The sequence below is a fragment of the Drosophila tropicalis genome, unplaced genomic scaffold (assembly GCF_018151085.1).
Source record: "Drosophila tropicalis isolate 14030-0801.00 unplaced genomic scaffold, ASM1815108v1 contig_845, whole genome shotgun sequence".
Classification (NCBI taxonomy): domain Eukaryota; kingdom Metazoa; phylum Arthropoda; class Insecta; order Diptera; family Drosophilidae; genus Drosophila; species Drosophila tropicalis.
Window position 1 is genome coordinate 9379282 of NW_027173338.1, and position 21071 is coordinate 9400352.

Genomic DNA, 21071 nt, shown 5'->3' on the forward strand with positions numbered 1-21071 from the left:
AAATGTTTACTACTACTACTCGGGCCTAAAACGCGCTTAAACTACATAATTTTGGTATCAAACGAAAGAGAAAAATTGCACGAACACGACCTCAGGTGCGCCTTGGCGATTTATTTCGTAGTTTTTGAGTAATTAACAAAAGAATATTAATATTCTTAGCGGGACTATAGCTAAAAGTAGTAGTAGTTCAATTTTGAGATGGTGTTGCCAAATGCCGAATTTTGGATACTCGAATACGCGGGCTTTTTGAATCTTTTGTTCGCACTATTCTCAACAAACGAAAATATTGTTGAGTTTACAATATTTCTTGATTTTATAGAACAAATATAGTTTAGAATACAATATTCGGCTGCCAGAGCAGCCGAATATTCCTCGACTTTTGAGTTTAGATTAAAATATTTGGCTACCAGGGCGGACAAACAGCGCGCCAAATAAAAATTGCGTTTGACAACACTGAAATCTAGCTTTACCCGATTTTTCCACTTTTCAACACGGAAATCTCGAGTAGTAGTAGTAAACATTTACCAAACTTCGCCTTAAAAAATTGAAACAGCCATCGATGGATTTCCCAGCTCTAGTCTGTGCACGGTTTTTTTAAATTTATCTTTTTTTATTGTAAGTATCCATTCAACTTCGATTGTTTTTTAAACTATTGCTAACATTAAAGCAACAATTTATAAATATGTAAAAAAGAAATGTGAAGACCTGGTCAAGGATAAAAATACTATAAGTAAAGCGGAGATTCTTCCTTTTGTGCATTGCAAACTTCTGACTAAAATTAATATACCCAATTTGCAAAAGTGGAGAAATAATATTCAGGAAAACATTGTAAGCTTAATTTTAGCGTTGTTCCCTAAAAAAAAAGACGCGTCCGTGGAAGCCACCATTACATTTTAGATTCTTTTTTCTCTTTCGCACTTATGCCCGGCACGCTGCTTAACAGTTTTTACAACTACAAAATTCTAAAGTATAAAAAAAAACACCAGTGTATGGGTTACATATAGACGTACATATGTATGTATTTGTGTTTCTACACACACACACACACACATGCATCTTTAAGCTTTTTTGCGACTGTTTATTTATCAGCAGTTTTCTTTTGCTTAAACGGTATATTTTTACCAGCCATCTACGCGCGCTACGATCGGTTATACACACAGAGAGAAGCCGAACGGTGACCGAAGTCTTATTTTAAACTGCTTCTCTCAAAGAATTTGTGAGTTCCATCAGATTCGTTATTTCAAGGTTTCACTGTGTTTATATACATGTATGTATTCTGAAAAAAGAAGTAAATATGTACGTGTATGTACATAAGTATAAAAATTTAGAACAGTTCTATACATACATACATACATATACCCAAATCCTTTTTGTGTCTCAATTCATACATATGTATGTAGATGTATGTACAAACACACATCCAACAATCTTCAAACTCTTGCTCAATTTCATTTTCTTAGTCTTTGCCCTTCCCATTGCTCATTTGGAGCAATGATCAGCGACGTCAGCAGCATCCAAGCAGATCCTATTCATTTAGACTATAATTTGAGTATTATTTTATGATTACCTTTGACAATATTTGCTTATTATTCTTTTAGGATAGATCGCAAATAAAAATATGTAAATATAAAATAATCGCACTTCCGTAATAGAAAGCTTCAATGCCAAATTTCGTACCAATATCTTTCAAATCGGTTGATTCATGCCGACGGAAATGGGTGTATCCACTTATGTATGTCACACATATTGATTGCAGTTATTAAGTCAATTGTTAATCCATAGAGTGTGTATGTTTTGAAGTGACACTAACTGTACTTCATTTTAAGTTTAATTAAGTACAGTACAAACAAAAGAATGGAACATAAAAAGTCTGCTATTGCATTCGTTCACAATGAGATGTTTTTAAACAGTATCTTTATAATCTTGCAAAAAGGGTCTATTGATTTTGGTCAGAAGTGTGCAACGCATAGAAGGAAGCATCTCCGACCATATAAAGTATATATATTCTTAATCAGCACGACGAGACGAGTTCAAATAGTCATGTCCGTCCGTCCGTCTGGATCAATGTATAATCCTTTTAGACCGTAAGAGCTACAGAATTGAAATTTGCATGTAGGCTTGTATATACTGCAGGGGTTGTATATCTCGGACTCAGCCAGATCGGACCACCATATCATATAGCTCCCATACAAACTGCACAGTCACGAACAGTGACTTTTCTTAATAACTTCGTTATTTCTTAGATTAAACGTTCTTCAACATTTATGGCTATAGGTAAGGAAAGAGTTATCTCCAAAAAAAAAAAAAAAAATGCAAGGGTATACAAACCCTGACGCGGTCAAAGTTATCCCCGGCCCTCTGTTATTATTTTCTGTTTGTAACAAGATATTCAGAACATTGACGACGAATAAGGCCTTTGTATACATACATAAGCGTATACATACGTAAGTATGTATTCAAGTGTACTTCCATATGTATGTCTCATTTGAGGATTGAGACGCCGATGGTTATGCTTATGCTGCATTTCAGTCATGTTTTGTTTATTTACCCAAATAGCTGTGGGCGGATATAGATCAATATTTAAGTGTTACACGACGGATACTTGTTATAAATGAATATATGATTGGATAAGTGTATGCTTCAAAAATGAACTTCAAATGTTTAGAAACTTTGATTTTGCATTTCACCCATGCACATGGTTTAAAAACTATAAATACTTGAAATGTTTTCAACGGGTTTTTGAAATTCGAGTAACTTTGTTTTTTGTTCACAAAAATAGCAGCACCACAAATCAGATTCTTATTAATTTAGTATTATCCTAATTTATACTAAGTAATTACAAATTCTTGATCCAAAAGCATGATAAATTGAACTTGATCTATTTATCCGATCGGATTGAAATTTCGGAATCTGAGTTTTTATATCCAATACTATCATCGTAGTAAATTTTATGGAGATACTCCAATTTTTATAAAAATGTTTGTTCTGGAGCTATATGATATAGTGGGTCCTATCCTGACAATTTTCATACTTTATCTCACCCGGGTAGCCCCCAAAAAATTTCATCGCGATAGCTCTAAAGATGGCCGAGTAAAACGCATACGCACCGACGGACAGACGGACATGGCTATATCAACTCAGCTTCTCATGCTGATCAAGAATATACATATATACTTTATGGGATCGGAAACGTCTCCTTCTGTGCGTTACAAAGATCTGACCAATTTTATAATACTCTCTGCAAGGGTATAAAAATCAACAATATTTCGACAACATGCGATATTAAGACGAATGTTTATAAAAGAAGTGGTTGATAAACATTCAAAACTTTGTCAGCATTTTGGACCCAGGCTTAGTAATAAGAAAAAAATACTGCGTTCTCACATTCAATCAGAACGTACATGAGATGAACACTATTTAACACTGAGCCCACTTCATTTGTATACATACATACATACATATATACATAAGTGGGTACATATGTATGTATGTACAATAATGTATACGTATGTATGTATTTATGAAATGTGTTTATATGTATATTTTTCTGTTCGAACAGATAAGCCAAAGACTCGAGCACAAAGCGACATTAGATTTTGAGTTGTTTAAGTGACCGCAAGCAGTTCACCATGGCCGATGATCAGGAACGCGGACGCAGGCGTCCATATAGCAGAAATTCAGATGATTCTGATGAAGGACGAAAGCGAGCTGAAGAGCCTGTAAGTATTATTTATCGGATTTTGTTGTTGTGTTTTTCGGATCCTTAAGGATGCACATATACATTTATTCATCTATTAACTACTGAAAAAAATTTATTGTTGTTAGATTAGGTAAAACGGCTTAAACATAACAAATAAAGTGCCAAACCGAGGGACTTTAGGGTCTGGACAGTATGGGAATGACGGTCTCTCAAAACATTCTAGACACTTCTTCGTTTCTCCTTATACTGACAAAATGTTTCCGACAATTATAAGCATTTGTTAAATTGAAAAATTGTAATTAATTTATCATCAATCTCTTCTAATACAAAACAATTTGAAAATTGTAGATTAGCTTTGAAGAAGTCAAAATGCCAACCAATTTATATGTATTAGTTTAAAAAATGAAAAAAGAGCTCTCCAATGCAAAATTCTAATGCAATTTAGTTTAACTGATAAGACTAGTAAAGTCGTAAATTACACACATTATTTTTGGTATGATTTTCAGAGTGCAAAATTTTATAAATGTTATTCGGATGGCTCGAATCCTAGTCGTGTTCCACCCAAAGCTTCTTTGGATGCACAACCATCATCATCACGCAGTCGGCCTATCCCTCCAAATGAACCAAGTTCTGAGTACCCATCTACATCTCGAATGAGTCGTGGTCCGCCTCCACCGCCTGAAACTTCAGGGTCGGGTCATTCGGATGCAGCAGCATCTGCCGTTCACCCTACTAGAACTGGATCAGAATCAGGAGGTCCACCAAGTAATCGCCGTCAAACGGAGCGCTATGATATTGTACGAACACGACCGGCTGATGTTGTCACAAAACAGGGCAAAGATGGAAGGCCCATTATGTTGAAGGCTAACTTTTTTGGACTGAAAACTATGCCGCAGTGGCGTATTGTTCATTATCATGTTGATATGACTCCAGATATTGAAAGCATTCGAATGCGTCTCGGAATTTTGTCTGAGCATGCTAAACTTTTGAGTGCAGGATACTTATACGATGGCAAGCAACTCTTTATGACCAAAATACTTGAAAGCGAAGTCACTGTACTGAAAGGTCAATTAAAGTCAGGAGGAGATTACACCATTACAATCAAATTTGTGGGTTTCATTTCGACTGTGGAGCCAAGATTTTTGCAAGTGCTAAATTTAATCTTACGTCGTTCAATGAAAGGTTTAAAGCTTGAATTGGTCGGGAGAAATCTTTTCGATCCGATGGCAAAGGTATATTGGTTGTTCTTAAATATTCATTTGGCTTGGTATTCCCAAATTTTAATGGACTTATACATATATAGATTCCAATACATCAACATCATATGGAACTGTGGCCAGGTTATGAGACGTCGATACGCCAACATGAAACGGATATTCTTCTATGTGCCGAAATTACTCACAAAGTTATGAGAACTGAAACAGTCTACGATATTTTAAGACGCAGCTCTCAAAATCCTTCCCGTCATCAGGAAGATTTTCGTAGTAATGTTTTGGGACTTGTTGTTCTTACGGACTACAACAACAAAACGTACCGCATCAACGATGTGGACTTTGCTCAAACACCTAACTCAACGTTCAGTTGCAAAGGCAAAGATGTTAGTTTTGTGGAATACTACCAAACGGTAAGTTATAGTTCTTAAGGTAAAATTTATGTAAACTTTCAGAAGACTGATTTTAATAATAGCATAAGAAAATCGCCAATTTATAGTTCAAGGCAAAAGATGTGGCTTTCAAATCTGTTCAATGTCGGATTGGTGCTTTTGTTGTTTTTTGCTCTCTTTTTGCCACAGAAATATATTTAAACCAATTTCATATGTATTCTTCGGACGAACATGCAACCTAGATAATTATCTATCTAATTTGTCTTCTTGTATGTGATATTTAGGTTGGGTCAGCTCGTTATTGAATTTTGTGTCTCAAATTTTTCAAATCTTTTTTACACCTAGTTGAAGAAATATAGATCGTCTTTTGGCGTTTAACGATCGATCTACACATTGTTTAAGTAACAAAATCACTAATTTAAGTTCTATTAACTTATCAGAAATATAATATTCGCATACGGGACCACGGTCAACCCTTGTTGATATCAATGAACAAGGACAGGGCACTGAAAACTAATGCCAGCGATATTGTGGTTCTCATTCCGGAACTATGCCGTGTTACCGGACTCACTGAGAATATGCGTTCGAATTTTCAGTAAGTTTTGCTTTTCTTCCTTTCGTGTAATCATCAAATCAAACTTGTACAACTTTTGTCGTATCTGCTATAGACTTATGCGTGCCATGTCGGACTATACGCGTATGAAACCTAATCGACGCATTGAAAGATTAACCACGTTTAATCGTCGTTTGCAAGGAACACATGAAAGTGTTAAGGTCTTAACCGATTGGAATATGCGACTGGATGATAAGCTTATTGAGGTGAAGGGGCGCATTATTGATCCTCAAAAAATAGTTTTTAACCAAAAAAGGAAGTACGTAAAGGTCATGTGACCGGCTGATATCCATTTGACTGATACTTATAGTGATTTATTTTTATGTTAGATGCCTTCCCGATGAGAGTGCCGATTGGACAAAACATTTTCGTGACCATCAAATGCTGACTACTCCAAAAGAAGGACTTAGTCGATGGGTAGCAATAGTGCCTAGACGCAATGGCAGAGATTTAAATACATTGCTGTCAAATCTTGTTAGGGCAGCAAGTGGCATGGGTCTGCGTATTAGAGATCCCACAGTGTAAGCTTACACATCGATTTTGATAATTGGTGTCTTAAATCATCTAAATTTCTGACGTATAATAATTTCAGACTTGAGATTTATGATGATCGCACAGCGAGCTATGTAAAAGAAATGAATAGCTGCACAAATTTGGACCCAAAACTGATACTATGTCTTGTGCCAAACAATAATGTCGAAAGGTTTGTTCATCTTATTGCTTATTTAAATTTCCTTTTGATGTTGCGATACCAGCAAGAAGATGATTAAGCAGCAATATACTACAATTTTTATACCATACACCCATAGGGTAAAATGGTATATCAAAGCCGTCAATGTATATAACAAGCAGAAGGAAGCTTTTCCATCCCCATAAAGTATTTATATTTAACAGCCGAGTCGATTGTATGATAACCTAGATCTCAGAGACTATAAAAGCTACAGGCTCCGAATTTCAACACATATTCTTATTGAAATAGTTGAACAACATAAGTCCAACTCTATTTTTGAAACAAATTATCAATTGTTAATAAGAATTATTCATAAGATATAACAATATAAAAATTGTGTAGTTTTTGGTCATAATACTTTGAAAATTTACTAACCAAATTAAGCTATGCCCTTTTTTAATAACTAACAATATTTTCTATTCTGTTTCAATAGATACTCGTCTATTAAGAAAATTGGTTGCATTGACAAAGGAATTCCCACTCAGGTTGTGACATCTAAAACTGTAAGTAATCGCAGTCTTATGAGTATTGCTACCAAGATAGCAGTACAATTGAATTGTAAAATGGGATATACACCATGGATGATTGAGCTACCGCTGTCTGGATTGATGACCCTTGGCTTCGATATCGCTAAAAGCACTCGAGATAGATCCAAAGCATTTGGGGCACTAGTGGCATCAATGGATTTGCAAGAGAATTCCACATATTTTAGCACTGTGGCTGAATGCAGTGCCTACGATGTGCTGGCAAATCATCTTTGGCCGATGATGGGAAAAGCTTTACGCCAATACCATAGGGAGCACAAAACATTCCCGAAACGTATACTATTTTACCGTGATGGCGTAAGTGCTGGTTCATTGCAGCAATTATTCGAATATGAAGTGAAAGATATTGTGGAAAAACTGGATAATGAGTACAAACGTGCCAATTTGCCACCACCTATGATGGCTTATATAACGGTCAGTAGATCATCGAAAACACGTTTTTTCAACCGAGAATCTAATCCACCGCCTGGAACTGTGGTAGATGACATTGTTACATTGCCGGAACGATATGACTTTTACTTGGTATCACAGACAGTACGCCAAGGCACTGTATCGCCTACCAGCTATAATGTGTTGTATAGCAATATTAATCTGTCGCCAGATCAATTGCAAAAATTAACATATAAAATGTGCCATTTGTATTACAATTGGTCTGGCACAACCAGAGTGCCAGCTGTCTGCCAGTATGCCAAGAAATTGGCCACTCTGGTTGGCACAAACTTGCATACAATTCCTCAGAGTGCGCTTGAGAAGAAATTTTATTATCTCTAAAAGCTAAAACTCGATTGTGTTTCTTTTTTCATATAGTGTTTAACTATAAATGAATGAATGAATATTTTGTTTGAACTAAGTTGTGTAAACAATGCGAAAATTGCATTTTTCGTCAGTGCTTCAGTTTTGTTGCTTATAATTTATATATTCATCATAACAATAGAAATAAATTGTTAAACAAAATGAATGTTATTTGTTTAAGTTTAAGATTTGCTTTTCTTAATTACTTCTACCTTACTATATATTTTTGAAAAATTAAGTAATAAGTGTCATCACTTTTTTCGCTTTATGCATAAGAATTCATTTTTGGTTTAATAAAGTTAGCTTGGAGATCCAAGTGCTCAATAAAAATAGAATTAGACGTTTTTTTACATACATACGTATCTGGAAATTGCAATGTTCTTTAGCAAAGTCTGGTGATGATAGAACTTGGTGTACCTGCCGTTTTGGCAAAGCCGCGAGCACAAAGCGGCATTTGATTTTGACTGTAAGCAGTAGTTTACCATGGCAAATTATCAGGAACTCGGACGCAGGCATTCACATAGACTGAGTTGTAAAACGATCTTAGATATTTTGTGTTTAGATTTTGACCTCTTCAAAAAGTATTAAATCATATGTGTAAGTCGGTTCGAAAACATTTGTACAATAATTTCATAATAATATATGTAGGGAAGTTTTGTTTCCAAAAGAATATCCCATACACTTACTGTATTAATTTACTTTATTTAGTTTCGAAACTATCGCAGACATTAATTATGTAGCAAGTTCTATTTCTTTACAAGAATTTAGCAGTATTTAAACGTTGTATCCAACAATATTACGCTTGCCGATACACTCGCCAATATAGAACCAGCATATAACCTCAGCGGTGACAAGAGTGTTCAACCAGGCCTCCTTGACGGACAAGTTCTTATAGCCTCCGCTCTTAGCACTCTTGATAATGTTACCCAGACCCTGACGAATAGCTGGAATATCAGCTGGCGTTGGTGGTGTCAATTCCACTTTGGCATATTTCAAGAAGACTTCAAGCTGTGGTCTTGCCTGAGCGAGCAGCCCTATAGAACCAAGAAAAAAATTGAGCATTACATAATTTTAAAGCTGTGCCCATGCACATATAAGATATAAAATGAATACACTGTTTTTTACGTGCTTAAATCGCACAACTTACTGTTTACCAGTCCCGAACTCTTTGCCAAACTCGCCATTGTTTTAAAATCTAGAACAAATTTATTTTATAACGCAAATAAATTTACCAAAGAAAAATCCTTACGGTGTCGTAGCGCGATGAAACAGAGTTGCTATCTGTCACAGGTTGAGTAACATCTATCGAAATACGATTAATGTGAATTCCCGTGATTTATTTTACATACACATATACATTACAATGCCGTTATTTGCTTTCAAAATTGCACTTTTTATAATCAACAGGTATTAAATGTATAAAAAGCTTCGTAAAAAGTTGACAGATTTAAATAACGTTATTTACAAATGTTGTCGACAACTTCAGTATCGATAGTTAAAATACTCGATAACTTAACCCATTCGATATTGACATCGATTGGTTTTTTTTACAATAAAGGTGTGGAAACTAAATTGAGGTTTTCCACAAAAAAACGCAAATATTTTTTGTTGCAACTGTGCAAATAATTATTTAGCCAATTAGATTATGGTTATCGCAATGTCTATGGCTAACTAACTCGAAACACGCGTTCTTTGTTGTTGGGCAGTGAAAGCAAATGCAAAGAGAAAACCGTGTCGAAGAAACGGGCGGTGAGTGTTAGTTTGCGATGTGATGACGAGTTGTTGAACGAGGGGCTAAGAGGGCGTGCTTATTTGTATGTGTGTGGGAGATAGTGATCAAATCAAAAAGTACAAAAAAAACTCTAATGTTAACTTTAAACACAGGAAACACCGCACTGTAAAAAGAAAGTGTTTGCGAATTTGTTTTTACGTGGAAATCTATTGTATGCAAATTTTTGACTACGTATTGCGTCTGCATGTACACACACAAATACTTATCTATGTATGTACATATCTAAACATACATATGCATATGTGCACATACACAGAGCCGACTTGTTGTGAAACATTGATTATTTCATTGACATAAGTTAGTTTGTTAGTTAGTAGGTGAAAGGTACGCAAAAAGGTCACTTTTCGTATACACTGGCAAGACGTTGAGAGCTGACTCAAAATAAAGTATCTCGGCAAATTCTCAGTCAAGGCTGCGCTGCCGCTGCCATTCGGGGGTGAGTTGTCATCATAATATGTGTGCTTATCACACATTTTGGTGGATATCCATATCTACGGCGTGGGGTGTGGTCCAGACAGTAACAGTATTTCTTCTATTCTCGAAGAAAGCTAACAACTGTATCTAAATAAGTATAAGAAATGCAAAATAAAACAAAGAAAAAGGTTTAATTCTCTATTTTTTTGCAGTACGCTCTATATACAGAAAAGTTCAGCTAACCGTGAGATTCGGCTTTGCTTCGTTTGATGTGTGTAAAATTGCGTGTAAATCTGCAATATACATACACATAATTCATATAATATAATTGACTATGTTGTCGTGGAGAGCTTCAGCTAGTTTTTTAACTTATCAACATAAGTTTATGTAGCCCCCCTTCGCATAAGTAATTTACTTTTGATCCAAATAAGCAGTTATCCCACCTAATACGAAAGTTCCCATGCCAAGTGGCTTGGTCCTTAGGGAACTTTAACTCAACAATAATGGGAAAGACGTCTCAAACAAATTTTTCTTAATCTTTGTTAAGAAGGACAAAATATAAACTACGAATTGAGTTATATTTAGTTCTTAACATTATGCTCAAAGATTTTAATGGATGTTGGCTTAATAACTAAGATCTAAGATCTTAGGATCTAGAATCTGGAACTACATTTGAAGTCAGGGCTTGTGAGAAAAATAAATATTTATTATAACTATTATAAACTGCAATCACAATAAACAGTGTGATTCATATTAATAGGAACACTTTATTATATTTTTTTTAAAGTTTACTGTTTATAGTCGAAACTGATTGAGAATACTTAGGCAGACTTTTGTTTTTCATCAATGGATGTAATAGAAACCTTTTTTTAAATGTAATATGTAAGAATATGTGCAACTTAATTTCCTTTTAAGGAAAGTAGTCACATATTAGGTAAAAAGCGTGCTATTAATTTGAATGAAACATCTGAACTTGTCTAGATCGAATCGGCTGTTGATTCGTATCAGGAATATATGTATATACTAGAATAAAGATACCTATATGTATACATTTCCCACATCGTATGGCATTAAAGTATGCTGCACCTATAAATGTGAGTCGCGTAGTAGTTCAAAGACAGGAAATTTCAATTTACAAATGTTTACACTCTCCGCTTACACATTCGCTGCAATAATAACATATATTTTCTCATTGAATAAGTACAAGCCTCAATTATAAGTTCGTTTTATTTTAGTAGTAGAGAAAAAAATAAAAAAGATATTTTAATCCATAATCCCTCAGAAAATCTAATTAGTAATTAATTAAACGCTTATTTTACTCTTTCCAGTCAATGTGGACGCTATCTGTGTATATGAACGATTCAGCTTGCTAAAGTTAGTAATCGCATTAAATTTAAAATCCTCGTCCTGGAATTAGACGACGACACTTGAAATCATGCCACTGCCCAAGCGATCCATTGAGCCGGTTCATGTTGCCAGGTCTGTGTATCAGCAGGATGAACTGCAATCGGTGGAACTGGAAACTGTGACAAATACCACATTGACAAACATTATACGTCAGCTGTCATCGCTATCGAAGCATGCGGAAGATGTATTCGGTGAATTGGCCAGAGATGTGGGCAATATAGGCGATCGGGCCAACTCATTGCAGGCTCGCATTGATCGTTTGGCCATAAAAGTTACTCAACTGGATAGCACGGTGGAGGAAGTACCACTGACCGATATAACACGAAAAAAAGCATTTAAATCGGCGAAAATTTTTGATCAACAAATATTTTCACGTGCAACAATGCCGGCACCGATGTTGGAAACGTATGCCCTGTGTGATAAGCCACCGCCATTGGATAAATTAAATGTGTATAGAGATGATGGCAAGGATGGCCTTAAATTCTATACGGATCCCAACTATTTCTTTGAACTTTGGCGACAGGAAATGCTCAAAGATACTGAACGAGTAATGCATGACAAGGGCAAGAAATTGCATCGTCCACGCCAGGATGGTGGAAGTGGTGGAGCCGCTGGACGTGGCCACAAGAAACGTGTACGTACACCCCACAATACCCGTGAGAAGCAACGACAAATAGCCATTGGTCAAGGTGAAACGCTGATGCCCAATAATGTGATCTATCGTACACCAAATTCAATGATCAACGAAGAGGCAGGCTATGGCGGTAAGTATCCATATTTACCTAATGAAATGAGTGCAAAATTAAGACAAAAATATATGATATATAAAATATATGATTAGACAAACAGAGCAGTAGGTGAAATTGAAAAGTTCTATAGATAAACCCACTTAATCATCGAATGGACACCATTCAGTATATAATGCACTAACTAAACTTTATTGAATATATATATATATTTCTTTAATGTATGGTGCGTGAATTTAGCCCAGCTAGTCCAAATCCAAACGATTGGTGTCGACAGCGAGGCAAGGCACGGCACACAAGGGCGAGAGCCTTTCGACAGCCCCAATAATGATGTCCAAGACGTAGGTACGAGATGATGCTACATCACCGATCCGAGAACCCTCAATTACGGGCGCAAGTTAATTAACAAAAGCGTTTCTTAGCTTTCATCTAAACCAAAAAAAAAAAAAAGAAAAATCAAACCAAAATTAACCCATAAACAAATGCGAGCCGAATTCTCTCATAATGTTTGCCCACACATGCTACTACATATATATATTTATCTATCCTATCTTATCTTAATAGTAGTTTTCAAAATGTTTGTTAATTTCTTCACGCGTCATGCCATTTTCCACATAAACCATACATATGTAAATCCGAGATACGCATTGAGATTCCCAATAATACAATCATTTCTTCCTTTTGTAAATTTTCAATATCAAGTCCGCATATTTGGGAATCAATATTGTCATGTGCTTGCAAAAGATTCTTTCTGGTCGTTCCCTCACATTTTCATTCTGAATACCTTCCTCTATCAGAAGCAGTTGTCGTCTTTTAGTGGGTTTTCTTTAGGAAGCTAGTTGTTGTAATTATCTTTTGCGTTCTGTACCACAAACTCCTCATTCATGCCCTATCGAGAGAGTTGTGGAGGCGGAGACTCTGTACATTTTTACACATAATCATTTCGTTTGCAGATTCTGTAAAGCCATATAATATGCTCTCGCATTTGGAAAACAATAGTAATCTTACAAAGCAAACAGCCGTTGCAATTACAGGTCAGAGCAACAAAAATCCTTGTTTTTTCTTTGTTTGTTGAGTCAATAAATATGTTCATAACTTCAAAACTATTTCCAACTCTATCCTCTCTCTCTCTCTCTTTCTCTTTGCTATCACACAATTAACTGATATCCTTCTTACCCCTTTTTGTCACCAACGAAAAAGAACATATTTGTTGTACATTTAAGCATTTTGAGCAAAATTTCAAAGATATTTCGTGTGTTCTTTTTTCAAATAAATAATTTTTTTTTCGATTCTTAAACATCTTCTACACACACACACACAAATTGTGCAATCATTTTGTAGTTTTTTTGTTATTTAAAAATTTTCAATCGGCAGTGGCAAATCTCTGGGCATATAAAATGGAGTTAATATTCCCCCCTAAAGAATGCAATGGAATGTCAAGAAATACCTTTTTAACAAAAAAAAAGTAGCAAAATTCTTAATTGTTCGCTGAGGTTTATAAAAAAAGAAAAAGTAATTGAAATAAACAACAGTAAAAAAGTCTTATTTAAAAGTTTAATAAAGTGACTTTATTGACAGACTGTTGCATATTTAAGGGGCCTTTTCTCTACTTCATTTAATTGCCCATGATGCGAAATTTAAGTATTATAATGTTATATGTACAAAAAGGGAACTGTCCTGAGAGTAGTATCACCGAAAATTGCAATTGGCAGCAATTTTTACTGAAATATAAAAATTATCCTATTCTCGGTGGTATTATAGTGTAAATGTATCATTAATAGAAGTAGCTACCTACCACCACCCCTAATTCACCCAACACCCCTCTAATGTTTTTATTTGTAGCAATAATATTACGCAATTATTGTACAACTAAGAAAAATTGAAATATTTAGGCCCACTTTCGAATCGAAATTTTTCCAATCACATTTAAAAGCATACTTTTGTAATGTACTTCTCCACCCCAGTCAGAACTTAGCCACAACGATCACCACATTTCCCCTACTGATTCTATCACCAGCCCTTAGTAGGACATGACATTTTATTTTTTTTCATTGTACAAATTTCTGTGCGGAAAGCTCGTGAAAAATAACGTTTATATGTATGTATATGCATAAAAAACCTACTAAAACAAAAAAGAAATTTACTGATTGGAAAGTTGCAGCTACAACGAAAACAGCAGCCGCACGGAAAGACAACAATTTGCTTGCAATAAAATCATGTCTTTTTTGTTGCCTGATTTTTGTTACTTAAATGTGTGAATTGTACATAAATGTGTACTACTTACTACTTGCCTTGATTTGAATTGAGTGTACAACTTCTTTATACAAAAAAGTCTAAAAATTACTACAATAATTGTGTAATGTGTAAATGATGCCTTCTAATGATTAAGTTGAGTTGCATTTTAATGGCTAATCTGACATTTTTTTTTCTAATTTTTGTATATACATATATATATAGGCATAGGAATATATGACACTCGTCCGCAGCGACCAAATTCCATTGAAGTACGACGTAGCTATCAATCGGAGCAGATCGATGGTACTGGCTATGATCAGTTGACACCACAAACGGGTGGCAATCAGTATGCATCTGCTTATGGCACAAATGGATTTGCATCATCTGCAGCACACATGCATATGCAGCAGCAACAGCAGCAGCAACAACAACAACAACAGATCTATGATGCTGGGCTGTATCATCAGACCCAAGGGCTGTATGGACAGAGTGGGCAGGGTGCAATATCGCCAGATCCGATATACGGCCCCGGCACACCATCAAGGAATAAGCCACGGCCATCGCAGCCACCACCTGCACCCCCATCGAATGGCAGTGGCGGCGGTACACCAACTGCATCTCATGCCAACACACCGACACGGGGTCGCAGTATGTCAACTAGTCGGGATGCGTTGCCGCCGCCACCACCAGTACCGGATGCAATGTCACCCATGTCGGCTATGAATGGTGCGGCCAGTGGACATATTGCTGCCAAATTGCTGGGACGGACTAATAGCACATCGCGAGCTGGGTCTCCGCAGATGGCTCCAAGCAATAGTGCCCACAACGCCAATGATTTGGTTATGGCGCAATTGACAAACACCTTTAACAGCATTGCGATTGGCAATAATCAGCAATTGAATTCACTTAGCGATTTGCCTCCACCGCCGCCAGTGCCCGATCAGGTAAGCTATATAAAAAATAAATAACTATTGTGATTAAAGCAAGTAATTTGTGTGTGTGTTAATTTTTTTCTTTTGCAGCACTCTCCAAAACCATCACCACCAAATGCGGCGCCACCTCCACCGCCGCCTCCACCTCCATTGGATGAAGGAATGAACAGTGGCGTTCCATATAACAATGCACCACATCCACATCAAATATTGCCCAAGGCCCTGGTCAATGGTGAAATGCAACCAGTTCAGGCAAATGGCGGATCACATATGATGGGTCCTAAGAAATTGCTTCCTCCATTCCCTGATCCTCGTAACGATTTAATGAAAGCCATTCGAGATGGTAAGTGATAACTTCACAATGTGGGATACCTGGTCAATTCTTTCTTAACCCTTTTTTACCTTAGGCATTACTTTGCGAAAAGTGGAGAAATCAGAGCAAAAGGAAATTGAACGGAATACGGCACTTTTGGATGTGGCATCTATATTGGCAAGACGGGTAGCAATTGAGTTATCCGAATCAGAGGATTCGGATAGCGAAGATGATAGCGAGGGTTGGATGGAACCCAATGAAACCTCTGCTTGATCGCTGATGGCTTCATTAAAGCCAGATAAGAATGCAAAAATTAAGAAGAAAAAGTAATTCCAAAGAGATTTGATCCAGCCGTGGGGCGGTGATGGCTCATTTTTGTCGCGCAGTCAGTCAATCACGTTTAGATGAAGATGAAGGTATGAAATTGGATTACATAAAAAGCGCCAAAGCTTTTTTCTACCACAATTTATATGAGAATATATACACATATATGCATATACACAATATACCTACATATAAATTCATAATTATACCTTACTAAAAATCAAAAGAGTAAAAGAAATTGTATATATCAAACATAAATAATAATAATTATAATATTAATAATGGCTAATATTAATCATAGTAATCATGTATAGCATTTGATGTATTTGTATCATGGCTAAGCCTCGGGAAGCGAATATATAATTAAACTACGAGACGATGACGACGATCCACATGCATTTTCCCCAACCAATCAATCAACCAACGTATTAAATGATTTAGTAGCTTAGGCGAAATTAACGGTAATTATTAGTTGGTGTTTGAATATTAAATAAAAGAAAAGTTTATATACCTAAATATACATTCACAAATGATCAATTTTGTGAACAGAATTTTTTTATACTCTTGCATTTAGCAAAACACACAACTTCCAAACGGTTAAATGTTTTTTGAAAATACCGGTTTTTCATTGGATCAATAATACTACATACCTGATTGATCCTACTCCCTACTCCCAAACTATTGTACTAACTAGTTAATACCATTTCTTGTGCAATAATGTACGATGTAGAACTAGAGAAACAAAACATGACCATTATTTGATGAGCGCCATTAAGATCATAACGCAATCGATATTAAAAAGAAAAAAAACACGAAAGACAAGCATCAGCAGCCTTCCTACAAAAATGATAATTAATCAAAACTTGGATTAATGCAAATGGACATTAAATCTGAAAAAAAAACAATTTCGTACACAAGTAAAACTATGGTTTAGTATATTGTAAATAATAAAAATCAAATTCACTTTTAAAATACTCCCAAAAAGCTATGAAAACATGTATCTTTAAAGTCTATATATGAGTGCAAAAGTGCTCAAACTATATGTATCAAGAATGTATTTGCTTCATAAAAAAAGAAAATAAAACTATAAACTTACCGTTAGTTACAAATAATAGTTTGCATTATTTTTTGTTTTACACAAGCTCATTACAGCATTTAAGAATTATTTATATAATATTTGTTGTATATTTTGTTTAATTTTTAATAAAAATATTCCAAATTAAAATTGGGCGGAACTTTTGTTTACCGTTAGATGACTTAGATGATATACACATTGATTAGTTGATTCCTCCAAAAATTTTAAATATTTTTATTAGTTCACAGAATCGGTCCTAAGGGTTGTCTTTTTTCCCAGTATTATTTAGTGTTGGAAAACATCGTGTTGGAACAGCTGCGAAACATTTGTTGAATGCGGCCCAAATTTGTTTGTTTTGGTTTTTGACGTTGTGTTTACCAATAATCCTTTTAAGGCAAGGACATCACCTTAGATGACAAAGAATTGAATCGGAAATTACCCATTTGACAGATTAAATAGGACAAACGATGAACGCGTATGAAGAGCGCTTGCGATCAAAAAATCTGCTGCATATTCTACAAAACCGTGAATCAGGTTATCATCCAATCGGCCCTGGAGCAAAATTTAGGGATATAGACTTTTATCACTGCATTACACCGAACCTGACAGTTGATTGCGCCGTTCCAAATGTCTTTATACGCAAATTCACCCCTGACGGTAGCAAACTGCTTGCCTTTTCCCACGATCAGCGAAGTCTGCATGTTTACAAATACAAAGGCATCAGTTCTGCCAGATTAGGACACCTTATGCAAGCAGCGAAAGTGGGCACATCCGAGTATTTTACTGGTAACGATAACAGCAGTAGTAGTCGACTGACAAACACAATCTTTGATGAAATATTCGATACAACGGATTGTTTAAAATTGCGTTTGTGCCAAGGGGATTCGGTACGTTATTATTTGCATCGAGAGTTCAGCATATTTCTTGAAGATGGGCGGTATGTACTGCTGGCAGCCATATGCATGACAAATGGTGCCATTGCGACCAGGGATTATATACGCTATCCGGATCTTTTTGACAAATTGGACGCCTTTTCATATATATTCTATGTTGTGGATTTAGTGCAGGGATTAATTACCGATACGCTCTCACTGCCCCAAGATTCCATTCAGATTCCACATAACTATGGTGTTTCTGTTGTTGGCTCTGCCGTGGCAATTATGTCAAGACTATATCAGTGCATATATATGTATGAGCTGGTCGATGGACGTTTGATTAAACAGGAAACCATTGGACCCAGACCACGCGATTTGAATGATCAGCCCATGGATATAGGAGTACTCGATGTGACAACTCTATTGCCGATTACACATATAAAGCAGCGGGTATTAAGTTTTCTCTATCGCCAAATTGATGCGAATGGTGCACAAGCTAGCCAAAATTATCAAACTTTTAACAAGAATTTTGAATTCGTGAGTGAAAAATGATTAAATTAAACAAAAAGGTGGATAAATAATAACCATATTTTTCAGATAGAGCACATGGTTCTGGAAAAAATGCAATTGATCAACAACGATCTTCTATTGCTACGCTACGAGGAGATGCCCAAGGATAGTGATATTACACCAATTCTAGCCCTGGTCGATCCACCAACTCCACGCCGCCTTCACGTTTTTTATACCATTGAAAGCGAAGAAGTTGTTGCCGTCTATCATGATGATTCTGTGGAATTGCTACAAATCGTATTACATTTCTATGATCAGATGAGCAATGTACGTTCCTTGCAAACTGGCGATGCCCCCTCTTCACCCACACACTATTTGCTCAAGCAGAACGTGGTCAATGTTCAAAAGGCATCACAAAATTTTATGCGTCAAGCGGCGTTACGTTTTAATCCAAGTATACCTGTCAGCACACAAGCCTACACGACATCACCTTATTTAAGATATGACATTTTCAACTATGACGATCGTCTAATATCGCCGAGTGAACGACCCAAAGCCTGCTCCTCAGAGCCAATTGTTTTTCGTGAACGATCCACGAATCGGGTGAAATTTCGTCTGAATGTCAAGGCTCGTATGCAAAATGCGCATCTAGCACAACGTGAGTTATGTGCTTTCATATGCCATCCCTTTGAGCCGTTCATAATCAGCATACAAAAAATGATGCACACTTATTCATATAGAATGCATTTCTATAATCATAGTACGATTGTAACACAATGTGATTGTAAATCGGTGCCTAAATGATAGCAATACGAATGTGATATTTTCTAAGAATTTTGTGTGTGTTTTTTTTTTTTTTAAAGCAATTAAACTATTGTATATTCAAATGCCACAAATGGCTATATTAACTTAATTTGTGAACAAACAATGAACATTTTGTATAGCATTAACTTTATTTAGGTCGTGTGATGACCATCCTCATTGTATTCTTTGTTTACTTTGAGCGAGTGGTTAATCACGCTAGAAGATCCAGGCTGTTGTTGATTTGGTTGCTGTTGACCTTGGCCTGAAGATGGTGGTACATAAGGAGGCATTGGCGGTCCCATTTGATATGGTGGATAAGCAGCTGAGGCACTTCCATGTGGATCTGCAAACGCTTGAGGTTGAGGATAAGGGTAAGGATACGGATATGGCGCGTACTGGGGATAAGAACCATAGTTGTTGGGATACGGATTATTGGCATAAGGACTGTACGGATACGGATTAAAATTGCCACCATACGGATTAAATGCATATGGATTACTCGGTGGATAGGGATATATCGAATTGTTATATTTGTTTTTGCCCTTTTTGCCACCAAATCGATACTTGTTCTCTCCACTGTCGCTGCTATCACTGTCACTATCGCTATCCGCTGACACACTCTGATATTGGAACACCACTAGAAAAAGGATACACAGCACAAATCCGTAGCTCTTCATTTTGCTGGCCATGATGTGAATTGCCAAAACAGAACTAAAATGTTTGAATTAAGATTAAATTAAACAGGGAATAGAAAACGAACACGGGCAATTCTGATAAGCAGGCAAGCGACACAAAAACAAATACAAATGCAGTACCAGCAATTTGACTATAAGATGAATTTAAATAATAATAACATAATAACACGGGCATTCGAAATTTATTACGATGTTTGTATAGAGCACAGAAAAACCCCCAAAAAAAAGAAATGTACATTATTCTTATCAGGGTCAATAGCCTAGACAACATAAGTTATAGGTTATCAGTAGAAAATGCGAAATTCAAAAATATTCAAAGAGAGGAATTAATCTTCCTGTCTGCCATGAGTGTAGGGTACTGGGGCGCCGCTTAAGCATATAATATGTATCTATATATTTTTAGATGATACACATTTTTTGTTCTCTTCTTATCCAAATTTAAAAGCCGGATGCTGACTTAAATATATGTATGGTATGCATGTGGGTATTCTCGAGAACATCAATCAAAAAATATTTACGCAAACGCTCGTCGGAGTCATAGCTTATCACATTCTACGTCGTACAAAGTGTTTACGGATTCCCTCTTTAAGTTAAACAACAATTTGGGTATGTTGGAACACGTAATTGTTTTCATTTTCCAAATATATTGAATCTTCTGGATATGGAGCCTTATATAATGGTGACCCTTTCGTCAAGATATCTCGAGATAATGCATTTTAAATTTAAAAACCAAATTTCGATTGAAGAATATCCATCAAATTTTAGTTTTTTAAAAAGTTTTTGCTGTGAAATATCAGACTGATAAATCCCTTAAATATTATTTGAATTGGTTTAAGAATAAACGACTTTTTAAAAATTCAAAAGGGTTTTCCAAACAATTTTATACTCTCTTAGCATTGAGCTTTATTTCTTAAACTTCCAAAGAATCTAACAAGATGTGTTTGTCTGTCTGTTTCAATTCAATTG

The 21071-nt window shown here is 35.9% G+C and overlaps 5 protein-coding genes across 10 annotated transcripts; 3 read left to right on the forward strand and 2 right to left on the reverse strand.

Moving 5' to 3' along the window:
* Positions 1–499: 499 nt before the first annotated feature.
* piwi (P-element induced wimpy testis) lies at positions 500–8318 on the forward strand. Of its 2 annotated transcripts, none has more exons than XM_068295545.1 (9): positions 500–615; positions 3560–3719; positions 4207–4932; positions 5004–5324; positions 5744–5898; positions 5972–6175; positions 6246–6437; positions 6509–6619; positions 7080–8318. In XM_068295545.1, exons 2-9 carry the CDS (start codon positions 3630–3632, stop codon positions 7960–7962), a joined length of 2682 nt encoding a protein of 893 aa, XP_068151646.1. In that variant the 5' UTR covers positions 500–615; positions 3560–3629; the 3' UTR covers positions 7963–8318. The 2 variants fall into 2 exon arrangements, with proteins under 2 accessions (XP_068151646.1, XP_068151647.1); XM_068295546.1 differs by lacking the exon at positions 500–615 and adding an exon at positions 811–828.
* A 293-nt stretch (positions 8319–8611) lies between these two features.
* ATPsynG (ATP synthase, subunit G) lies at positions 8612–9333 on the reverse strand. Of its 2 annotated transcripts, XM_068295557.1 has the most exons (3): positions 9233–9333; positions 9131–9178; positions 8612–9017 (listed from the first exon to the last, which is right to left on the reverse strand). In XM_068295557.1, exons 2-3 carry the CDS (start codon positions 9165–9167, stop codon positions 8758–8760), a joined length of 297 nt encoding a protein of 98 aa, XP_068151658.1. In that variant the 5' UTR covers positions 9168–9178; positions 9233–9333; the 3' UTR covers positions 8612–8757. The 2 variants fall into 2 exon arrangements, with proteins under 2 accessions (XP_068151658.1, XP_068151656.1); XM_068295555.1 differs by having other exon boundaries at positions 9131–9288.
* Positions 9334–9522: 189 nt separating this feature from the next.
* Positions 9523–16662, forward strand: SCAR (wiskott-Aldrich syndrome protein family member 3 SCAR). Of its 4 annotated transcripts, XM_068295554.1 has the most exons (7): positions 9523–9732; positions 11518–12360; positions 12583–12687; positions 13296–13376; positions 14800–15521; positions 15600–15852; positions 15917–16662. In XM_068295554.1, exons 2-7 carry the CDS (start codon positions 11625–11627, stop codon positions 16093–16095), a joined length of 2076 nt encoding a protein of 691 aa, XP_068151655.1. In that variant the 5' UTR covers positions 9523–9732; positions 11518–11624; the 3' UTR covers positions 16096–16662. The 4 variants fall into 4 exon arrangements, with proteins under 4 accessions (XP_068151655.1, XP_068151652.1, XP_068151653.1 ...); XM_068295551.1 differs by lacking the exon at positions 13296–13376 and having other exon boundaries at positions 9524–9732; XM_068295552.1 differs by lacking the exon at positions 12583–12687 and having other exon boundaries at positions 9524–9732.
* An 878-nt stretch (positions 16663–17540) lies between these two features.
* abo (de-etiolated protein 1 abo) lies at positions 17541–19502 on the forward strand. The gene is made up of 2 exons (XM_068294508.1): positions 17541–18633; positions 18694–19502. Exons 1-2 carry the CDS (start codon positions 17689–17691, stop codon positions 19408–19410), a joined length of 1662 nt encoding a protein of 553 aa, XP_068150609.1. The 5' UTR covers positions 17541–17688; the 3' UTR covers positions 19411–19502.
* Positions 19479–20127, reverse strand: LOC137580461 (nematocyst expressed protein 4). The gene has a single exon (XM_068294509.1). It carries the CDS (start codon positions 20097–20099, stop codon positions 19563–19565), a length of 537 nt encoding a protein of 178 aa, XP_068150610.1. The 5' UTR covers positions 20100–20127; the 3' UTR covers positions 19479–19562.
* Between the last annotated feature and the right edge of the window lie 944 nt (positions 20128–21071).